General features: G+C 43.1%; 1 protein-coding gene across 1 annotated transcript in view; it reads right to left on the bottom strand.

Annotated features, from left to right (window-relative positions):
* Window positions 1-12929, bottom strand: part of LOC115082069 (propionyl-CoA carboxylase alpha chain, mitochondrial-like) — a 61443-nt gene extending 48514 nt beyond the window's left edge. Inside the window, exon 1 of the mRNA XM_029586335.1 lies at window positions 12794-12929. Within this exon, the coding sequence (XP_029442195.1) occupies window positions 12794-12886 (93 nt within the window). The 5' untranslated portion in view covers window positions 12887-12929. The remainder of the gene's footprint in view (window positions 1-12793) is intronic.
* Window positions 12930-17724: the final 4795 nt, after the last annotated feature.

Raw genomic sequence — 17724 nt, 5'->3', positions numbered from 1 at the left:
CACTCGGTCCACCCAGTTTGACAACTTGTGCCAGCCTAATGTGCTGTCACAAATCTTATTTAATTTCTGATCTTCTGCTTCCTTCCCTCCCTGTCTCTAAGGTGCCTTCGTGTCTATCCCAAGCACGCTTTGCTTTATATGTACAACCTCTACTGGAAGTCTGCCAGCAATATGCACCATCCTCTCAGTACAAAAAATAAACAAAAAATATATATTCACAGTATATCTGGGTGTTTGGCATCACTGTCTCATTTTTGTGAAAGTGGCAACATGAGCGTTAAAGAGTGACATCCATTTTTTGAGATGAGGCATTGAAAAATCTCAATATGAACAAATAAATACCACTCCTTGAGACATTGGTATAAAGCTAAACTTTGATGATTTAACAACGAGGTGATATTATTTAGATCAATCCATGAGGAATTTTGCATGCATAGCTTTGGTCTGATACCTGTTGCTGTACAGAAAATTATGTTCCCCCAATGAAGCCCATTAATGGGTGAAACAGAGGTCTCTTGCTCGGATTTGAATTAATAAGATTAACAAAGAAGTCACAATCTCAATAAACTGTACGGACTAACATACAATTTATTCTTTTATGTGATATGATCTCTTGCAGAATATATTATCAGTAATCAGTTGAATTTAATATACTTGCACTTTATACATAAGTTGTGATGCTCAAATAGTCATTTAAATGGTATTTAAATTGTATCTATGGATTGTGTATGATTGAGATGAATGAATGTGTATGAATGACGTGGTTTTAACATTTTTTGGTGAGTGGTATTTACTGTAATAATTATGTTTTTTATACTTTTGTAAACTGTAATAAAAATGTGTGATAAACACTTGAAATAATAATCTGAAAAAAATATGAGTATTCTCCCATTTTTGTTTTCCATATAAATATCTCTCTATATATATCTATATCAATATTTATTTATTTTTGGAATTTGTAGCCTGCTAATCCACAGAGCTTGGCAAGTAACTAGAATTACATACCTAATAAAAGCGCAGTAAGTTACAAACGGTACAAACATTTATACAATGTCTAGACTAAACAAACAAAAGTTAAATTATACAAACATTAAAATCTTAAACACAACAGCAAAAAATTGCTAGTCATCCACCATAGCAAGGCATCCTATAATGCCCTGAGATACCTGGGTAGGGAAAGCTTTGGAGAAAAGATAAGTTTTTAACATCTTTATAAAATGTAATAGGTCATATTCCATTTTTAGTGGCTCTGGGAGACTATTCCTGCGATGCTGGAAATACGAGAACGTGACTCGGCTAAGTGAATGGATTTATGTCCAGGGATCACCAATAATCTGTGATCTGTTGAGCGAAACTCGCAAGGAGGACAATAGAAAACTGGTTGTGGAAAAGAAGAAGGAAGAATGCCTTAATGGCTTGAAAAATCGGAGTATTTTACATTGGATCCGTTGCTCTTCTGGGAACCAGTGGAGTGCAGGCAAAACTGGGCAGATATGTGAATGTAAGGAAGTGCCAGAGACCAGGCGGGCTGCTGAATTTTGGATAAGTTGTAGCACATGAGTTGTGGGGGGTTTTTGCAGGCCTAATTAGAGAGAATTACAGTAATCAATTGAGTTCATGATCAATGTTCTGAGAGACTTACGAATGGCTTAATGGAACGTGAAAGGCAAAGTTTATGCAGACAAACATTTTAGCACATTCCTTTTCAGCCTCTCCCCCCCTTCATCTTGATATCATCCCCTTCTCCTTGACCTTCTCACTCTCCGGAAACTGCTACCTTCTGCTAACTTTACTGAAGCTTGCAATAAATCTGAATGTTGTGTCACATTTCTCCTTTTCCTGAATTACCCTAAACGAAGGATCCCCAAAAGGGAGGGGCGGCATAAGACATTTCACATCACGGAGAGGGCCAGCACTTGCTGAAGGCTTTTCAGTCTCCAGTAGGCTCAAGCACCATCATTTCACCACCACTGATCCCAGCCTTTAACAAAATCAGCAAGACCTTCAAGCCAAGACGTTCAAGGCATTTTCCCGGCTAGCAGAGGACCTAACCTCGGTCACAAAGGCAGAACCCAGACAGACTCTCACCAAATAAGAATAAAAAAAAAAAAAAAGCCATACAATATAAAACTGAAAGGTGCAGACAATAAACTACACTGAAAACCACTACAAGTCAGTGCAATTATGCAAAAATAGAAATATCACCATTCTTCATAAAGCAAAATCAAGAAAAATAAAATCTCATCATCATAAACTAATAAAAATATTTCAAACAGGTGAAGAATACGAGTTATGCGGCTAGAATCTAGTCGCAAAATTCAGGAGCGGTCCAAGAGCAGGCAGGAGGCGTTACAGGGCAGGCCAGAGTTGGCTACATAACTTCAAGATAGCTGCGGATATTCGGCGGGGCGGCCACGCTGCTGAGTATTTCGGTGAAATTAACCGAATAGCTATATCTGGCTAACTAGCTGCTTGGTGGCTGAATAATTAAAAAGAATAAGGATAAAAATAAGTTAAACATTTCCCAAAAATCAATTAAATATTTCAAAACAGAAGACATATTAAACACCAGATAAATAAAACTAATAAGGATACAATTTTTCCCTCTCCATACCTATGAACATAAGAACATGCCATACTGGGTCAGACCAAGGGTCCAGCAAGCCCAGCATCCTGTTTCCAACAGTGGCCAATCCAGGCCATAAGAACACCTGGCAAGTACCCAAAACCTAAGCCTATTCCATGTAACCATTGCTAATGGCAGTGGCTATTTTCTACGTCAACTCAATTAATAGCAGGTAACGTTTGATTTCCAGTCACCCTCAGATTGTAGTGAATGCAGGAAAATAAACACATAATCCTACAGGGAGGTAGGCAGCACTACGATTTTAGTGGGAATACAAAAATGCCACTAGCAAGTGAGCAGGCACAGGTGACTACTCCAGCATCAGTGTGGACTTCAAATATGTGCTTCCTCTGATGTTATCAAATGGGTGAAGTTAGCTTCAGGAGTGACTGGATGGAGGAAGATAGAGGAAAAACACAAATCCTCAAAGTTGGGGCGATGATGTTCCAGGTAGGTTGAGGGGTAACTCCCTTGACTGGACCTGGGACAGGACTGGCTGGAGCAGGAACAGGCTGTGTAGGACAGGACTGATCTGATGACTGGTGACTGGCCATCTCCCCCTTGGGTTGAGCCTTCAAGTTCTGGTGACTAGCAGGACTTCTTAGAGGTGCACAAGGGACAGAAAAGCACCCATTAGGGCAAGACTGGCTGCTGAAAAAACAAGAAACAAAAGGGTGCCCACAAACAACCCAGAACAGTGTGCGCACCAGAAGCCTAGACGGAACAAAGCAAAGAAAGGACAAACAGACATTACGAGGGCAACTATAATAGGGCCAACTACAGGATAAGAACAAAGCAAACAAGGCAAGAGCTAAATCTAAGAACAAACTACACAGCCAGAGAACTGGAACATGAACACGAACTAGGAAGGCTATAATACTGGGGTCAAATACCAAGCAAGGATCAAGGTTTAGATAAAGAAACACATGAAGCCACAACTAGGAGTGTGAATGACTCCAAGCTGAGGTGAGATAGGCATTAATGCAGAGCAGGGCTGGAACATGGCCGCCAGCAGATCCTCCAAGCCATAGAGCTTGGAAGAATGAGGCAGCAGGTAACATGGTCCTCTGAGGGCCCCTGCTGGCAGAAGGGCAGCACTGCAGCCAGTACACTTTTGGTCTTGGAGCACAGACGGAACTGAATTTTTTTGATGGGCCCAAGGTTAACATGGATGGGCACAGAGCTAGCCTCCAGCCCCACCCCCATTCCTTACCCTTTAATTTCTGGCAACACCTAGTATGTTTTGTCTTTTCATTCTCCTCTCACCCTAGCTGTCTCTGTTTCTCACTTTTCCTCTGTGGTAACGGCAGTTACTTTCTACAAGCAGCTGAAGATACATTATGTAATAAGTCTTCCACCTGGCTAGGCATTCCTAAACTTTTAAGGTGTGGAAAAGAGGGAGAAATAATTACTTACCAAAAGTGAACAGAAAGACTTTGATGGCTAAGGCAGTGTTGTTTCTCTGTTCCAGTTAGCCTTCTTAAAGGTGCAGGAGATCATGGACTGGCAGTGATTACAATGTCTCTAGGCTCCTCTGTTACACTTTAAGGGTTGAATCAGATGTGGCATGACCCTGCTGCTAAGGGTAGGGGCCTGAGCCAAATGTGAGTGGGTATAGGTTCCCTGAGGTCCAGCCACAGCTACGCCCCTGCACTGGTCCATCACCTTCTAGTGTGAACATCAAGCAAAAATATTTGTTCATATCAGCTTTCTTCTGATCTTCCTCTTAACTTAATCCAATATTTCATTCTTACTATTTCCCCTTCAGTCTTCCTTTCTAAATATATATGTTATGTTAATTTATATTTCTAGACTGCCTTCCTTGTACCAAAGTACAACCTAAACCAGTTTACAAAAAAAAAAAAAATAGTGCAATAAAAAATACATCATTAAACAAATACATCATTAAAATAAATATAAAACAGCCATCAAAAATATATTACTAAATTAACTGCAAATCAACATACACCAAACCTATTCTCGTTACGGAGGCAGAGTCATAAACCAGCTAACAAAAATATCCAATATCCTCAGCTCACCCTATACCTCAAAGTACTGCTATTGTGCAATCTAAAGCAAGTTTATTGCTTATCTTTACTGACTGGGCAATACACTTCTCTCTTTTTGAGCCTTTGCTAATCTACTTGTCCTTCCTGCCTCTCTGTTTCTCTTGGTAAATTTGCTTTAAAATGCTGAATTCTGTGTTTTGCATAGAAGTCAGTTTGACATGTACAACAAAAAAGTAATAATAGTGTTACATGTTTATTTATTTTATTTATTTATTTATAACTTTTATATACCGGCATTCGTAAAAAAAACAGTTGTCTGTAAACCGACATGATGAGAAAGGAAATTACAATGATAGATGGAGGAAGGATAGGAAGTTAAAAGGTGACAACTTTACTGTATTTATTTATTTATTTATTTATTATTTTTATTATACCGAGTTTCATGATCGGAATCACATCAACCCGGTTTACAATTAACAATGTGAGTAAAGACAGAGAGTACCAAAGTAAAGAACATTTCCCAATACAACAACAAATATAGTATGAAACTTAACAAATATTATAACAATATTTTGGATGTGAGAAAGTTACAAAAAACATGGAAAAATAACTTGGATATGAAAGGGAAGGAATTGTAGAACGACTATTAGCATTTTAACCAGCTGTATCAATTAATAAATATGTATAATATTATAAAATATAAAATATAGGTGTGTAGAAAAATGATCAGATATGATATTGTTGTGAAGTATAATAAAAATTTGGTGTGACTGCGTGTGAAGTTAGTGGGATTAATTTTTTTACAGTTCCTAACTTTTGTGTTTATGTTGATGATGAGTGGGGAATTTAATCCAGATCTGGGAAAGCTTTTTTAAAAAGCCAAGTTTTTAGTCTTTTCCTAAAAGTTGGAGCGCATGGTTCTTGTCTTAAGTCTGGTGGGATGGAGTTCCAAAGGATTGGACCTGCTGATGAGAGAGCTCTTGAGCTGTAGGATTTATGATGGTAGGTTTTGGCATGTGGAACCTGTAGTGATTCTTTGTAGTGTTCCCTGATGGGTCTGTCTGATGTGTGTTTTTTAAAAGGGATTTGTAGGTCGAGTTGAGTGTGTTGATGGATGTTCTTGTAGATAATCATGATGGTTTTATACATAATTCTGAAGTGGATCGGTAACCAATGAAGGTCTTTGAGGATGGGAGAGATGTGGTCGATTTTTCTAGAGTTTGTGAGGATTCTGGCTGCTGTGTTCTGTACCATTTGTAGAGGCTTGGTGTAGGAAGCTGGGAGGCCTAGTAGAAGAGAATTGCAATAATCTAGTTTGGAGAAGATTATTGCTTGCAGGATTGATCTAAAGTCATGCGCGTGGAAAAGTGGCTTTATTCTTTTCAGGATATGTAATTTGTGGAAGCAGTCTTTGGTAGTTCTGTTAATGAATGGTTTGAGGCTAAGACGATTATCTAAGAAGGCTCCTAGATCTCTTACATGGGTGGTTTGTAGGAGTGTTGGAGGCTTTGTAGAGCCAACGTTGTAGAGCCAACGGGCGCCACAGTTATTAAATGAGATTACATGTGGTTAACCAGGTTGGACATAAATTAATTATATACAAGAGACGACAAAGTGGGGGGTAGCGCGGGGGTGGGGGATGAAGCGCATAGGGGAGGCGGGGTGGGGTAGGAACTGTACAAGGGGGCAGGGGGTGGCGATGGGAAGGAGAGGTGGTGAGGAGAGGAGGTGAGGAGAGGAGGTGTCAAGAAGGAGCATACTCTGTGAATTCACTACTAGCTGTTCTATATTTTATAATATTCTGCATGTTTTCACTTCTGTTATTTATAGCTGTGCTATTTCTGTGCATCATTATAAGTGTTTTTTCTCTTTGCATCATTTGTTCAGAATTTTCCTTTTATTCCGTATTTAGACTGGTTCTCAAGCTCCACGTATTAAGGGCCTGACACATCCAAGGTTTACATTACTCAGTGCATGCACGTGGTAGGGCAGAGGTAAGCAACTCCAGTCCTCGAGTGCCGCAAACAGGTTGGGATTTCAGGATATCCACAATGAATATACATGACAGAATGCATATGTTTGCAGACATATATTATGCATATTCAGCTAGGTCTGACTGAGGCACTTGAGGTCTGGAGTTGCCCATCTCTATGCTAGGGAATGATGGCCCTTTTGGATGTGGGGCTGTTTACTGCCTACAGTCTCGCCATGTACTTTTGATACAATGGTTTGCATTTTTTGTGGGTGTTTTTAATTACTACTTGTTCCCTTTTCAACCCCACCGTGACAAACTGATTTTGTAGAAAAATATTAACTATACATGCTCTGTATATATTTATGCTTGTTGCAAGGTTAGTTTCACAATCAAGACCAATGTTTACCCTCCAACACCTGTTTTTCACACTCTTAAGGCTGGATGCCTGCTTGTATACCAGTTTAATTGGTCTTGATTGTGATACCAACCTTGCAACATTTTGGGATTGTCATAGGTATGTTTTGGTCATTTACATTTATGCTTATACATTAGCATGCCATGTAGGGCTGGAAATGAAAAAGATATGAGCATAAGGTTAATGAGGTAGGTGACAGCATTAGCTTGGGTCTATAGGATTGAGCGACATGTAGGATCTGATCAAATTGTTTTAAAAAAAGGTGAATTTTGTGATTTGTGGAGAAAGCAGTACTGTTTCTTTAAAAGTGATCCTGGCCATGCAAGCCTGTAGCTAGTAGTTCTTAGTAGAGGATGGCCTTTTCAAAGTTAAGTGACATTGTTTATCGTAGCTAGATTTCCTATTTTTCCCTTGAAAGGAAGAAAGCTTAAAAAAACTGTTCCCATGGGCTGTTATGGGAGTTATGAGGCTGTGGCCAGGGACCTTCTATAGATTCATATATACACAAATGCGGGCAGATATATTCATAAGCAGAGAAAATATGTCCGTCTGCTAGACAGAGAGTTCTTTCTTGGTAATAATGAGGAAAGGGATTGTACTTCTGACACTCTCTCTCTCATGAGAAAACAGGGAGAATAAACACTAAAAGGTGAATTTTAAAAGCCCGGCGTATGCATTAATTAAGGGGATGTGCGAATATGTCGGGCTCGCGTGTGCCGAGCGGATTTCCAAAGCTGCCTGGATGTGTGCATTTCTCCAAAGATTTCAAAAAAGGAGCGGGGAATGGGCGTGAACCGGAGATGTGTGCGCCCGCACAGATCCCCTGCCGCGAAGGTCGACTTCTGCTATGGAGGAAGCGTAAGTTATAAAATAAAGAAAAACAGGCAGATCTGCGGGATTTTAAGGGACGGGGCTAACTAGGGGAAGTGAAGGCTATTAAACCTACTCCTTAACTGGGCGAACTGGGGATGAACTAGAAATTAGTGTCGTGCACGCCCCTTTTAAAATCCCCGATTTACGCAGTAGAAGCAGGATTTGCACACCCATGCGCGCGCACACTTAAAACCTGGCACACGTGCGCGTGGTCAACTATTTTACAACACGCCTGCGTGCATGATAGATGGCCGTGTCCCTGGGCGTCTCGCACACCGGTTTGAAAGTTACTTTTCAAGGGAGTGATATTCAATCACCGGCCAGATTGCAAAGTTAGTTGGATAAACTTATCTGGCAAACTTTGGAGGGATATTCAGTGGTGCAACCACACTATTAATGATACCTGAATAACTGTACCGAGCTATATTTAGGACTACCCTACAGCACAACCAGAGTTGGCCAAATAACATTCAGTTAACTCCACCCAGGAACACCCCCAACATGCCCCTGTATAATCGGGCTTCATTTTAGATGGTAAATAAATTATCTGGCTAAACTTAGTTGGGTAAGTGGGGGAAATATTGAAAAGTCAGCATTTAGCTAGATAAGGCCATTGCAGAAAGACTAAATTATTTGATTCTGTGTTTATTAATGAGGATGTTGGGGAGATACTGGTTCTGGAGATGGTTTTCAGGGGTGATGAGTTAGATGAACAGAACCAAATCATTGTGAACCTGGAAGATGTAGTCTGCTAGATTGACAAACTAAACAGTAGCAAATCACCTGGACCAGATGGTATGCATCCTAGGGTTCTGAAGGAATTCAAAGATGAAATGTTTGAGCTTTTAGTTAAAATTTGTAACCTATCATTAAATCATCCATTGTACCTGAAGACTACCCAATGTAACCCCAATATTTAAAAAGGGCTCCAGGGGTGATCCGGGAAACTACAGACCGGTTAGCCTGACTTCAGTGCCGGGAAAAATAGTGGAAAGTGTTCTAAACATCAAAATCACAGAACATATAGAAAGACATGGTTTAATGGAACAAAGTCAGCATGGCTTTACCCAGGGCAAGTCTTGCCTCACAAATCTGCTTCACTTTTTTTTTGAAGGGGTTAAGAAACATGTGGATAAAGGTGAACCAGTAGATTTAGATTTTCAGAAAGTGTTTAACAAAGTCATGTTTTTATGTAGTTAAATAAAAGTTTATGCAAAAAGGTTTTATAAAAGAAATATGATCATCACCTTCCATCCTCCATCACCTTTGAACCACCTCTTCCCCTCTCCTTCATCACCTTCCGATCCCTAGCCCTCACCTTATCATCCTCCACACCTCCCCCCCTCATCTTGCATTGTCCAAGCCCCGCCTCACCTTCTCGCTCATCTCACCTCGTCACCTTTCTACCCCCCCGTTCCCTGCGGCCCGACCAGCAGGAGAGCGCAGCCAGCAGCCCCATGCGCCTAACCTCCTCCTGGATCCAGCTGCTGCTGCCTCCTCTCTTTCCCGTCTAGACCTCCTCCTGGATCCGGCTGCTGCTGCCTCCTCTCTTTCCCGTCTAGACCTCCTCCTGGATCCGGCTGCTGGCTGCCTCCTCTCTTTCCCGTCTAGACCTCCTCCTGGATCCGGCTGCTGCTGCCTCCTCTCTTTCCCGTCTAGACCTCCTCCTGGATCCGGCTGTTGCTGCCTCCTCTCTTTCCCGTCTAGACCTCCTCCTGGATCCGGCTGTTGCTGCCTCCTCTCTTTCCCGTCTAGACCTCCTCCTGGATCCGGCTGTTGCTGCCTCCTCTCTTTCCCGTCTAGACCTCCTCCTGGATCCGGCTGCTGCTGCCTCCTCTCTTTCCCGTCTAGACCTCCTCCTGGATCCGGCTGCTGCTGCCTCCTCTCTTTCCCGTCTAGACCTCCTCCTGGATCCAGCTGCTGCTGCCTCCTCTCTTTCCCGTCTAGACCTCCTCCTGGATCCAGCTGCTGCTGCCTCCTCTCTTTCCCGTCTAGACCTCCTCCTGGATCCAGCTGCTGCTGCCTCCTCTCTTTCCCGTCTAGACCTCCTCCTGGATCCAGCTGCTGCTGCCTCCTCTCTTTCCCGTCTAGACAGGCTGCTAGAACCACAGGAAAGGGAAACGAATCAGCTGCAGGAGGATGCCAGATGCTTCAGGCTCCTGGCGCCATTGGTCAGACCCTAAGAGAAAATGCCTCTGAGCAACAGCTGTCTCCGGCCCGTACAGGCCCCCTCAGAAGCTGGCAGAAGCACCACGTCTTCCTCGGCTCTGTGGACTATGCCCAAAAGTGACATCTTTGAAATTACAAGCAGCAAGTGCAAGCACTTTTTTTTTTTTTTTGGTTTCGGGGGCTACAAATGGGAAAGAGAGAGGCAGCTTTTCTTTTGTAGCACTGCGAGGGAGCTGTAGCACTTCCCGATGCTTGGTGCCTGAAAGCTGTCCCCAGCGGGGAGGTGCCACGATGCCCTTTGGGCAGGGGTGCTTTATGGCCATACGGTGGATATGGCTCTAGTCTGAAGAAAGTTTTCGGATCACTGCAGCTTGCTACATTACTAAAACAAAAATTCAGAGGAAGAGATATTTTATCCAGATAGTGATCACAATATAGAGCATAGATCTGAACTGGGACTACATAAATCTAAATAGACGCTTACAACTAAGTCACACTCTACGGAAATAAATTGGTGCCGGTATGTCAATATCTGAATGCTGCAATCATTATACAATGAATAGAAATAACTGCACAGTATGGACACACATTGATATTATTCCATGAGGTTCAGTGACAGGAAGGCCCCACTGATGCTGAAGATAACGGGGACCTCCAAAATCGTAGCTTTCCATACCAGAGAGGTGGGGTTGGCCAGTGAGGGGATCTTTTTTTGGTGGGACGAGGGAATTAGGAGGACCAGAAAAGCCCCATAGAACGCAGATTTTTGGAGATGGATTGGGGGGGGGGGTTCTCCGAGGGAGATCTTCAGACTTTTTGGGGTCGTGTATTGGGAGGGAGAGGGAAACTGCCTTGGGAGGGGCTCTCTGGGACTTTAGGGGCAAAAAGGGGAGCAGGGTTTTCACTATGGTGGGTGTGAGTTAAACCTCGAGGGGGCTCAGGAAGAAAGAAAATCGCATGAGCTATCTTTAATTTCGGGTCTCTTAGCAAGCGGGATTTCTCCATGGAGTGGCCTTAATGTACGCATTTTACATTTAACACATAGTACCGAGCAGGTGTGGATCATATCATTTTATTTCCCATGGACCCAAGGAGGGGATGTTAATGTTACTGCCACCCACCAAACGTATCGGGGTACCGCGTCAACGTGCACAGCACACACTTGTTCCCTCGCACTATTCTGTCATTGCTCTGGAAATGGCAACAAAAAAAGGGTGACAGGCACTGAACACAAAGCAACCAAGTCGCATTTTCAAATATGGATGATAACTTTCAAACAGAAGCACGTGCAGCATTTATGCACTTCCATGGCTGCGTACAGATCTATGCGAGTATTTATAACCCGCACATGTGATATAAGTGCATTTTATAAAATATGCATCCCTACCCCACAGCATACAGGTATATGCACGCTTATGCACAAATACATGCAATGTATTGAAAACACGTCCAACAATGCATTGAATGCGGGTAGTTAACCAGAAAATAACCGGTTTACTGATTAGTCCATCATTTCAGCAAGTTCTTTTCCAGTGGATCTTCAGTTTGAACTCCTCCCAGTTCACTTAGACCTCATACCGAATCAGTATGACACATTAAACACGTTTAATATGCCATATAATTAGCAGGTGTTCAAATATGCAAATAACTTTGCAAATGTACACGCGTGTATTTTAAAATAGCAATTTATATGTGTAACTGTTGGCCCTGCCCTGGAATAGCTCTAGGCCTCTCCTTTTTATGCATTAATCTGTGAATGCAAAAGTGAAAATATCTGCGTATTATAAAATCAGAATTATGTGAGTAGTGTTGGCCTTGCAAGCTGCTGTGCTTACCCCAATGGTTCCAGAAGGCCCAGATGTGGCAGGAACGTTGCTGAATGCGGTTCCACACACCGCCTTGCTGTTCTTGTTCCAAAACCTCCTAAGACGGGTTCACGCACAACTATTTCTCTTAAACAACCCTCAGTGGGAAAGTCCCTGCAGTGCCCCTTTGATGATGTCATCCAGCCCTTATTATATAAGGGCTCCTCGGATGACTCACTGGTGCTTGGCAATAGGTCTCCTATGTTTGCAGTGCGCGTTGCTCTTGAGTTTCTGCTTCCTTGCCTTGTCCAGTCTTCCTGCACAGCCTTACCTCATGCAGCCATCTTGTCCAGCCTTGCCACATCCTTGTCCACTGGTGCCTTCTCCCGTTCATATCATCCAGTGTTCTTTGTTTGTCTTCATTTATCCTTGGCCTGATTCTCCATATTTTGGCCTTTTGCTTGGAGCTGACCATGATTGCCTGCTGCCTGGACCTGATCACGTTTGTCCGCAGCACGCCCCGATCTTGGTGCATCTGCTGCCTTCCTGTCTGCTGCCTGTCCTGACCCCGGGCGTGCCCTCAGACTTGTCTTCCAGACCACCCAAGGGACCCACCTAAGCTCTGACAGTCGCAAAAACCCAAGGGCTTAACCTGCAGAGGAGGCGACTGGTATAGGTGAAGCTCCAGGGTGCGTTCGGCAGCTGTTGACATAGGCCTCGTAGGTTCGCCTACGAGACCGCGTCAACCACATCACAGTAACAAGGGCTCTCACCCACACCACCCATCACAAATAGAGGATATTTACGCACGTATATACTAAGTTTTACGCAGGTAAAGTTTTGAAAATTCACCCCAAAGTATTTTTGAAAGAGAACTGAGCAAGATGCTACAAAGTTAGCAATAACAAAATCATATCTTACCACATCTCCAGGTTTGACAGAAACTGCTACAACTGTTCCAGGCATTGGTGACCTCAAAATACTGCTGGTATCTTCTGCTACCTTCTCCAGCATATACTTGCTCAACTCTGTAGCAAGCTTTGTCAGTATTTGTAACTTGTACTATAAAAAGAACAGTGAAAGAAAATATTTAGAAACCTGTAAAATTACTAAAAACATTTTTATTTTCTCATTATGGACATGTAACACTCCGCAAACAAACATATTATAAATGCATAGAGGCCAATAGTCAGCTGCAATCCAGCCAGATAAACCTATCCGGCTAACGTGGCTGAGATATTCAGTGGTGTGACTGCACTGCTAAATATATTCTATCATCTTATTGTTAGCTGGATGTTTATCCAACTAACTATAAGACAGCCAAATAGCTGTCCTAGACTTATTCAGGTTAACTAAGTTGGATAAGGCTGAAAACTGGCACTTACCCAGTTAAATTAAGCTGGATAGAAAGCTCTCATCCCGCCCTTCTTTTAACTGGATAACTGTTCAGCTGAATAAACAGCAGGATAAGTGGACACCAGTCAGATAGCACATCTTAGCTGGCTAAGTACAACATGAACTAGCTAAGTGATGCTGAATACTGACCTCATAATGTACTTACACAATCCCAAATTATATATTTGTGTCTAGATGATCTATAGACAAAAATAATTCAGACTGTTTCAGTGATGGAAACAGTTAAAGGCTATAGTCAAGGTCCCCAGTTTACCCCAATCCCACAGGAGAAATATAAAAAAAAAAAGTGGAATGAAAAGTATAAAAGGGAGAAAAGAGAGAGAAATATTAGAGTAAAATAAAAAACAAAATGGAAACATTCTGAAGAATACATAATCCACACAAAAAAGGTATAAAATGGTTATTTTTTTAAAAAAGTTGTTTATAAAAATGAAAGATTTTCTAGAAAAAGCCATTTAATGTGCATATCAACTATTAGCAAACAAATATGCCACAGAACTTAAATCTCTGCAGTGCAGAATTTTCAGACCCTAAGCTACCAAAGGAAACTGGGGGCCTTGCTTATAGCTTGACTTTCCAATCCACGGTCACAGTGCGGCCATGCAATATGTAATTCAAACATCTCTCATTACTTGTCGGCAGTTGTGTTTCAAGTAATATTACAGAAGGGCTTGTCATTTAAAAGTAAATTACACGCAATATAACTAATATGGAAGCCTGCAACTTGCAATAACTTTTTTTTCCTCAACAACCTCTGCAGAAGCTTGAAAGCTTATTTAACAAATTATCTACGCAGGCACAACAGGAACACATAAAGGCGAATTTAAGAGCCAAGTGCAGTGAATGCCAAAACCAGAAGATGCGCAAATATCGTCAGGCTGGCGCACAGAGTGGATTTTAAAGGCTGCTCGCGTATGCACGTACGAGCACAGATAAAAAAAATATCCTGAAAACGGGGTGGGCGTGGTCTGGGCGGGGCATGGACGTCCCTGGATTTCACCTTCAAATTTGCATGTAAATACTACTCGTGCACATAGGCGCGCGCCGTTGTCCTCTACTGCGTAACTTTACTTCTGCTATGGATGGCGTGTAAGTAGTAAACCAAAAAGTTATAGGCAGATCAGTGGGCTTTTAAAGCTAGGGCTAACAGGTGAGAAGGGAGGCTATTAACCTAGGGGGGTTTGGAAGTCCTACCCCTGACCTGGGCGAACTGGGAATGAATTGGGAAAACTGGAAATGGCGTTGGCATGCGAGTCTACTAAAAATCCCACTTACGCGGTAGAAGCAGGTAGAAGAACCTGGCAATTACCCAAAAATGAAGTCTATTCCATTAGAGGCTACGTGTGTCAATTCTATCTCTGGATCGCCCACGCCCTGCCCCTTTCTCCGCCCACCTTTTCTTGACGAGTATATCAATTTACGTGCGCCCTTCCCAGCTATTTAAAATTCGCGCAGCTTCCGCTCGGGCTACACATACGCGCGTAAATGGCCGTTTTTGTTCACGCAAGGCTTTCAAAATCTACCTTTCAGCTTTTTTTTTTCTCCCATAGACACAGAGATGGGAAAAAGCCTTAGTAAATCAGGCCCCTTCTGTGTAGTACTTTTTTGAGTTTATCTTTCGTGTTCAATTAAACAATTAATTCTAGAACAACGCTAAGTTATTAAACATAGAAACATAGAAACATAGAAATGACGGCAGAAGAAGACCAACCGGTCCATCCAGTCTGCCCAGCAAGCTTCACACATTTGTTCTCATACTTAACTGTTTCTCTTGGCTCTTAGTAACCTTATGTTCTAATTCCCTTTTCACCCCCACCATTAATGTAGAGAGCAGTGCTGGAGGCTGCTTCCAAAGTGAAATATTAAGTTTGATTAGTTGGGTAACGCGCAGCATAGCTCTCTGCCATGAAAGCAGAGGGCAATGCTGGAAATGTGTGAAGTATCAGTTTTTTCTTTTCCCCTGTCATTGAAAGCAAGGAGTCATGCCGGGACATGCACCGAAAGTGAAGAATGCCTTGAAAGTCACATTAACTATCAATCAAATATTGAAAAGCCTAATAATTGGTAATACCTATAAGCCCATGAAACCATCCCTGTTTTTTTTTTCTTTTTTTCTTTTCTTTTTTTAATTGGGAGATGGATGCCCTTCATCCTTCTACTCTGTGAAGGTGGACACCTACCACCGGGCCACTGGCATCCCGCTCCGTTAATGCCTCTGTGGCTACTGCCGCTCCATGCAGTGTTTTACTACCTGCTCTTTATATGCGTCCTCTAGAACTGATGGATCCCATCCCTGGGTTTTTTTATTATTTATTTAATTGGGAGATGACAGCCCTCCATCCTTCCGCTCCGTGAAGGTGGACACCTACCACTGGCCACTGGCATCCCGCTCCGTGAATGCCTCTGTGGCTACTGCCGCTCTGTGCAGTATTTTACTACCTGCTCTTTATATGGACACCTACCACTGGCCACTGGCATCTCGCTCCGTGAATGCCTCTGTGGGCTACTGCCGCTCCGTGCAGTATTTTACTACCTGCTCTTTATATGTGTCCTCTAGACCCTGATGGATCCCATCCCTGTTTTGTTTTTTGTTTTTGTTTTTTATTTAATTGGGAGATGACAGCCCTACATCCTTCCGCTCCATGAAGGTGGACACCTACCTCTGTGGCTACTCTGTGCCTCTGTGGCTACTCTGTGCCTCTGTGCCTCTGTGGCTACTGCCGCTCCGTGCAGTCTTTTACTACCTGCTCTTTTCTTGTGTCCTCTAGACCTGATGGATCCCATCCCTGTTTTGTTTTTTGTTTTTGTTTTTTATTTAATTGGAGATGGACAGCCCTACATCCTTCCGCTCCATGAAGGTGGACACCTACCACTGGCCCACTGGCAATCCCGCTCCGTGAATGCCTCTGTGGCTACTGCCGCTCCGTGCAGTATTTTACTACCTGCTCTTTATATGCGTCCTCTGGACCTGATGGATCCACAATATTTATCCCATGCCCCTTTGAAGTGCTCTTCACAGTTTTGGACTTCACCACTTCCTCCGGAAGGGGCATTCCAGGCATCCACCACTCTCTCCGTGAAGAAATTCTTCCTGACATTGGTTCTTAGTCTTCCTCCTTGGAGCCTCAGCTCGTGACCTCTGGTTCTGCTGATTTTTTCTGTTGGAAAAAGGTTTGTCATTGTCTTTGGATCGTTAAAAGTTTTTCAAGTATCTGAAAGTTTGAATCATATCACCCCTGCTCCTCCTTTCCTCCAGGGTGTACATATTTAGATTCTTCAATCTCTCCTCGTATGTCAACCGATGAAGACCCTCCACCTTCCTGGTCGCCCTTCTCTGTACCGCCTCCAACTTGTCCTTGTCTCTTTGTAGATACGGTCTCCAGAACTGAACACAGTACTCCAGGTGAGGCCTCACCAAGGACCTGTACAAGGGGATTATCACTTCCCTTTTCTTACTCGATATTCCTCTCTCTATGCATCCCAGCATTCTTCTGGCTTTTGCAATCGCTCTTGTCGCATTGGTTTCGCCGACTTCATATCATTAGACACTATCACCCCAAGGTCTCTCTCCTGCTCCGTGCACATCAGCCTTTCCCCCCCCAATCGAATTACAGTTCATTCGGATTTCCACTCCCCAAATGCATATGACTTTGCACTTCTTGGCATTGAATTTCAGCTGCCATATCTCTCGACCACTCTTCCAGCTTCCTTACAATCCCGTCTCATTCTCTCCACCTCCTTCCGGCGTGTCCACTCTGTTGCAGATCTTAGTGTCGTCCGCAAAAAGACAAACCTTACCTTCTATCCCGTCCGCAATGTCGCTCACAAAGATATTGAACAGGACCGGTCCAACAACACCGATCCTTGCGGTACACCACTTAAAACCGCTCTCTCTTCAGAGAAAGTTCCATTTACCATCACGCATTGTCTTCTGTCCGTCAACCAGTTTGCAATCCAGGTCACCACTTCGGCACTCACTCCCAAGCTTTTTGTTTTATTCACCAGTCTCCTGTGCGGAACCGTATCAAAAGCTTTGCTGAAATCCAAGTAGATGACATCTAGCGCTCTTCCTTGATCCAATTCCTTGGTTACCCAGTCGAAAAGTCAATCAGATTTGTCTGACAGGATCTTCCCCTGGTGAATCCATGCTGCCTCTGGTCCATCAATTCTCCGGACTGTAGATATTTCACTATTCTCTCTTTCAACAGTGACTCCATTACTTTTCCCACCACCGAAGTGAGGCTAACCGGTCTGTAGTTACCAGCCTCTCTCTGTTCCCACTCTTGTGAAGCGGGACCACCACCGCTCTTCTCCAATCACTCGGCACCACTCCCGTTTCTAGGGATCTATGAACAGGTCACACAGCGACCCGCCAGCACATCTCTGAGCTCCCTCAGAATCCTTGGATGAATCCCATCAGGCCCCATGGCTTTGTC

Source organism: Rhinatrema bivittatum, unplaced genomic scaffold (genome assembly GCF_901001135.1).
Source record: "Rhinatrema bivittatum unplaced genomic scaffold, aRhiBiv1.1, whole genome shotgun sequence".
NCBI lineage: Eukaryota > Metazoa > Chordata > Amphibia > Gymnophiona > Rhinatrematidae > Rhinatrema > Rhinatrema bivittatum.
The sequence above is the reverse complement of the archived record's forward strand: the minus strand, read 5'-3'. Positions and strand labels throughout refer to the sequence as shown.